The sequence below is a fragment of the Adelges cooleyi genome, unplaced genomic scaffold (genome assembly GCF_023614345.1).
Source record: "Adelges cooleyi isolate 19-005CV unplaced genomic scaffold, UGA_ACOO_1.1 ACOO_flye_CR_arks_rails_tigmint_CR_PRNA_30, whole genome shotgun sequence".
In the NCBI taxonomy this organism is placed as follows: Eukaryota; Metazoa; Arthropoda; class Insecta; order Hemiptera; family Adelgidae; genus Adelges; species Adelges cooleyi.
Genome location: NW_026095971.1, coordinates 22811114 through 22817524, shown reverse-complemented (window position 1 = coordinate 22817524; position 6411 = coordinate 22811114). Strand labels below are relative to the sequence as shown.

At 29.5% G+C, this 6411-nt stretch overlaps 1 protein-coding gene across 2 annotated transcripts; it reads right to left on the bottom strand.

The window, feature by feature from the left end:
• Positions 1–1136: 1136 nt before the first annotated feature.
• On the bottom strand, positions 1137–5404 carry LOC126838791 (probable methylmalonate-semialdehyde dehydrogenase [acylating], mitochondrial). Of its 2 annotated transcripts, none has more exons than XM_050573498.1 (12): positions 5326–5404; positions 5095–5163; positions 3355–3483; positions 3097–3246; positions 2958–3036; positions 2693–2892; positions 2452–2619; positions 2110–2356; positions 1863–2044; positions 1618–1797; positions 1448–1546; positions 1137–1388 (listed from the first exon to the last, which is right to left on the bottom strand). In XM_050573498.1, the coding sequence occupies exons 2-12, from the start codon at positions 5116–5118 to the stop codon at positions 1287–1289; spliced, it is 1560 nt and encodes a 519-aa protein (XP_050429455.1). In that variant the 5' UTR covers positions 5119–5163; positions 5326–5404; the 3' UTR covers positions 1137–1286. The 2 variants fall into 2 exon arrangements, with proteins under 2 accessions (XP_050429455.1, XP_050429456.1); XM_050573499.1 differs by having other exon boundaries at positions 5095–5140; positions 5326–5384.
• Between the last annotated feature and the right edge of the window lie 1007 nt (positions 5405–6411).

Here is a 6411-nt window from a genome sequence, read left to right as displayed (position 1 = left end):
ATTGAAATATACCTAATTTGATCATTATATATAAAAATTAATAAACTAGATTGCCAAGTGTGGTAGGTACATGCCGCCAAAAGAACTAATAATTAAAGTTACCATTTTCCGCCATCTTTGTGGTAACTAGAACCTTATCACATGTTTACAACTGTTATCACTGATTATAACAATAATATTGTAAGTCAAGTTGATAGCACAATATCACAGATTTAAATTATGTTATTTTATACTCGCACACATAATTTCGGATTTCCACACAAATGTTTATTATACATACCTTTGGGTACATCTAAAATGTATGTGAATCCTAGTAAGCACACAATTGGAATTGGAAATCCAGTGAAACTTTCTGGACATCCCCGTGATAGAAGTCCTCCATTTGATAATCTATTACTACTTAAGCAGCTTAAGTAAAAATATTTGGAGCTTAAGTATGGCCTCAAATGCCTTACACCAAAGAGCTCCGTTCGTAGAGAAGCTCTGTCTGTAAAGTAACTCCCAAATAGAATTCAAATTTATATTATAAATTAATTATTCAGAAAACTGGTACTTATATCATTAAGTTTTAACATATGGATCCTCATTGAAATACTTACCTAGATCATAATGGCGGACCAGCAATTATTATTTGTTATTTCCAATTTTTAATAATATTTACTTCAGCAGAATATACATATTAAATTAACTATTCATTAACAAATTTTAAAAATAGTACTCAGTTCAGCCCGAAGATTAGCCCGGACAAACAGACAAACTAATTAGTAAATGAATAATTTAGAGATGTAGATAATAAATACTGTTAAACAAATCTTCAACTTTGATGAAAAATATCATTATAAATAGTTATTAAATAGTAAACAGCTAAATTTGACAAAAATGTGTAACAGAGAGCACCTATTACATGCTGAGTAGAAATAAAATTCTGCTTTTAGCAGCTTCCCAATTATTGTTTTTTAATCAAATTTAAAATTGCCTGTCTAGTCAACTTTGAAAATTACTTTTACTTGATCAACAGTTTATTTTCAAAATTAAGTATGGTTTATTATTAAAGTTATAGTCTAAACTATTCTTTAATGTTAACCCAATCTTTTATAAACGGCTATTCGTTAAACAATATAAAAAAAAAAACAAAATTCGGATATTTAAACAAAAATTATAACTATGTAATATTAAATTAAAACAACAAAATCAAAAATGCAATTAGAATATTAGGTGAACATATTCATGGTGCATAAGTATAAAGATACATTTTTGAAAACAAGAAACAACATTTGCTAATTTGTCTAGTTCATCACAGGCATTGAAACAGCCGCTTTAGTATCGGTAGCGTCTGATTCTTTCCAAAGCTGTGTAACAGTCTTTAATTCCGTAAAGAAATGATAGCCCTAAAAAAGAATAAAAAACAACAATAAACAATTTTCAAACGTTTTTCACAAAAATTAACCTGTTTTCCGTAAAAATGATTTTGTCCTAAAAATGAGGCTCTCGTTCCGGTAAATGAAAACATTGGTAGCGGCACTGGAATTGGAACATTGACCCCAACCTGAAAATTCAATAAAATTTGTATTATTTTTTAACTATTGTACACTTAAAGTACTACAAAATGTATCTTACGTTTCCACATTGCACTTCATGGGTGAACTTTCTTGCTGTCGCCCCGTTGGTGGTGAAAATAGCTGTTCCATTACCATATGGATTCGAGTTAATTATGTCTAAAGCTTCATCCAGAGTATCGGCAGTTAAGCACACCAATACTGGTCCGAAAATTTCTTCCGTATAACATTTCATATGGGGCTTTAGCAAAAATAATCATTATTAATTTCAACTACAATAACAGTAACGCAAAATGCAATCAATACCTTGACATTGGTGAGAATCGTTGGGCCAACAAAGTTTCCATTTTCGTAACCCGGAACACTAACGTTTCTACCGTCCAAAAGTAATTTCGCTCCTTCGTCGACACCAGATTGGATGAGGTCATGGATTTTCTTTTTGGCTGCAGGCGATATGACAGGGCCAATATCAGTATTAGGAACATGACCTGCACAATTAAAAATGTGTAATACATTATTCTGTAATTGTCTTAACGTATTATTTACGACATACCAGCATTGACTTTTAGAGCTTCAGCCCGTTCCTTTAATTCTGGAAGCCAATTTTTAGCTTCACCCACAAATACTGCAGTGCTTAATGCCATGCACCTTTGTCCGGCTGCTCCGAAAGCAGCACCGACCAAGGAATTGAGCATACTAGTTTTGTTTGCGTCGGACATAATGACACCGTGATTTTTTGCACCCATGTTGCTCTGTACTCGTTTGCCATTCTTCGAACCACGGCTGAATATATGTTCGCCCTACGTACAATTGATTGCAACAAGTTTTATGTAACTTGTGAAGTTAAAACATTACGACGTTCAATGTATTAATATTTAAGATGATCAATAATTACAGCAGGATTGGCTCCGACAAATGAAATTGCTTTAATAGCTGGAGCATCGCAAATGAAATTGACTGTGTCGACACTGCCGTGAATAACGTTTACCACGCCGGGTGGGCAGCCCGCTTCGGTTAACATTTCGACGAGCATCATGCAATTTCCAGGAACTCTTTCGGATGGCTAAAGGGATAAAGACAATAATTACAAAATATATTAAACATTTCAAAACAAAATATAATAACGATATTTTTACTTTAATAACAAAAGTGTTTCCACAAGATATAGAAACGGGGAACATCCATAGAGGTATCATGGCAGGAAAATTAAACGGCGCAATACCAGCTGTAACTCCGAGTGGTTCGCGATACGAATGTATGTCCATGTCGGTAGCCACTAGAGGGAGAGATTCACCCATGATGGAACTAGTGAAGTTACAACAGTTTTCAACGACCTCTACAGAAAATTTAAAAAAAATGTATTAATATCATGTGTTAAAAATTAATAATTGAAATTCTTACGAAGTCCACGTGTAACATCACCCTCGGCATCAATTAACGTTTTCCCTTGTTCTTTGGTGATGTTTTCTGCTAAATTTTTCTAAAATCACAATTATTAGATAAAAATACAATTACAAATACAACTGTTCAAACAACTAACCATATTAGTTTTGATAATTTCCTGATAACGAAACATAATTTGTTGCCTTCTCATCACTGAAGTTTTTGACCATAACTTGAAAGCTGCTTTAGATGACTCCACTGCGTGTTCCATTTCATCTTGAGTACATTTAGGTACTCTTGAAACTATCTATATTTATGTATAAAAATAACATTAAATACGTTCATATTTTTTTAGTGCAGTAAACGATGAGTGATAATAAATTAACATATTAATATGTTAATGTAAGTATTGTACTTCGTTAGTAGCAGGATTGTGGACATCAATCCAGTCATTTGTTTTTGAGTCTACAAATTTGCCATCTATATACATTGGCACATTGTAAATGGTACTACTGAATCGAACAGCTTTCCGAAGTACATTTTTCTAAAACATAAAACAAACATAGCGTAACAGTTTTAATATTTTTGTTTTTATTTTATTGATAAATGTAGTTCATTATCATGAGTGCACTTTGGTCTTGGATAAAGGTACCATTTTTTATTTGTGTAAATATATATATATACGTCAATAAAAAGATAATATTCAACAATGATAAGTTTTCCTAACAATTGATCAATATTACTACAGCACATTTAAATAGTTGTAAATGCATATTCAAATTGAACAAAATTCTTTAAATCTAAGAACAGGTGAACCCCGTGGAGAGGCTATACTTAAGTGATTTTAGTATTTTAATAGAAATTTGATAATGTGTGAACCTTGAGTCTCTTCTTAAGAAAGAAGGATTTGGTAGATTAGTAGTTCGGCAAGTTTCTAACAGTAAATTTACATAAGATGTAAAATCAAAGTTAATCCAAAAAGTGTCAATGATCCTGATTTTTTATTTTGTGTTAGGTATAACAAAATAAGTAATAATAAAAAATGTATTTGATCATTTAATTTATTAATTTTAGTTTAATGATTACGTTTTTATACTTATAACAGTTTGCAATGAAACTGCATACAACTTAAAAGTGTAATTATACCTTCTCTAATAGTAAACATCAATCGTAGTCATAGTGTTTTTAATTATGTACATAATAATCATTGATTAGTTTGCATTACAAGAGGACCCTTGAATTAAATAATAGTGTGTACGTAATTAACACAACAATGGCTATAATAAAAAAACATCACATTTGACAAACCCAATCATAAATAAACATAATACGTATTTGTTTAAAGTTGTTTACATTTTTTTCTTTTCTAACTTGGTAATTTACTAGTTTTAAATACACACATTTTTTCGGTTACCAACAATCTAACAATTTTCATATTTTAGTACAATAATTATTGGTACCCTACGAGTTTGCCAATTAGAAACTTGTTTACTGAGTATTAAGTTGTTGTCCACAGATGTGTAATATTGTAAACCAGCGATGATTACAAAAACTTATTATTTTCCGACCAGTAATAAAATATTGGAAAAAGAATTTGATTTTTATCATTCTGAAAAATTTCAAAAATTGGATTTATCTGATCCTACTGTTCTAAGCTCTTCGATTAGATTTTAGAATTTTGATCATTTTCATATTATTGTAATTATACTGCTTACGTGTACTAATAGAATCTACCTTTCTGTTGTAATTTATAATAATATTTTTATATAGGTAGTTTATACCTGTATTGTATGAAAAACAAATAAATCAGGTAAAAAAGAAATCTTAAAAGATTTAAAAAAAAAAATTACTGTTCCCAACTCATTAAGTTTTACAGTTTATATTCAATTTTTTTTTTTTTATGAGTTACATTAAAATAAATGGCAGTTTATTCAAAATAGTGGCTATTTTATTATTACACATCTTCACTAATGGCTATAGATCATCTATGATCTTACTAGGTATGAATAGTGATGTAAAAAATAATATTATTATTTTAATTAATTTATGCCAAATGTAAAAATGTTTGGAATAAATTCTCTACGATAAAACACATATCTAGGTAGTATTCAATTGACGAATGAATAATTCAAATGTTAAAAATAAAATAAAATACCTGTAGTATGTTTGTTCGCATCATTTTCTCAGGATTAAATAGAACTCTAAATATGTATAAAAATAATTTCTGTAAATATCAAAATACCTAAATTAGTTAGTTATTTATAAAAAAAAATTGTAATATCACATATAATAGTATATTTTTAAAAATAAATAAATATAAAATTATTATAATTTACTAGTTTGAAGCAAACTATTTTCAACAATTGACTAGTTAAATAAAACTTACCAATTATTAACTATAATAGTTCTCAATCCCACAAGCACCGGCAACGTAACAACAGGTTGTAACGGATATCACAAATTGACTAATTGAAAAAATAAAATAAAAATTATCCATACAGCAAAAAGATAACAATCGAGCAAATCCAGAGCCCTTTCTTCAAACTAACATAAACAGCGCTCATAGCGGTATGACTAGGTACTATGGCTTGGCCCTAAACATTTAATTTAAATGTATGTTTAACAGTTAAACATATATAATATAGTTAAACTATAACAATATTATACTACACTACTTAATAGCCACTACACAGTAGTCCACACAGCGCCCATTGTTTAAATTGGTTGTACCCCAGCAATGCTCTATATTCTGTAATTTTAGACAAGAACTAATATTTAATTAAAAATACTTGAAGGATTATATAAAAAAAAAATCCAATAAAGATGCCCCCAAATAGGATAATATTGTAATCTGCCACACCGGTGAAAATTGTCTAGTCCTGCCACTGTACAAAAGGTCAACAGAGTTCATCTTCCAAAAGTTATCATTTAGACAATGTTATAACCTAGACCTTTAAAAATCGGTAGGTACTTTTACGGTCTGTACGATAAACACCGTGGAAAAATGTAACGGTACATTGTTAACAAAGCGTCTTTTAACTGGTATCGTACTAATTAATTTATATTTTTTGTTAACTAATCAAATGAAATCAAATTACTTAACTTTCAATTATTGTAAGTTTGCCGTGCTATACATAATTTCTTATTCAAAATCTTAAGCCACAACTCAGTAAACACACAGACATCTATAAAATATTAAATATATGTCATTAATTAGATGCTTAAACACCATTTTACACGTATATGTATGATACATTGAATAATTCATAATATTTACACTATGACCCTAATTACAATTAGATGTACGTAGAGACGATAGAAGGTATAAAATACATGATTTTGTTACTACTAAGGTATGACTTAAATGACATTTTAAATTACCAACAATTAAAAAATATAATTAAAGCTATTTAAATGTATTGTCATTCATAACTACCTAATTAGAGACAACATAACCCAACTTTTGGCTTTT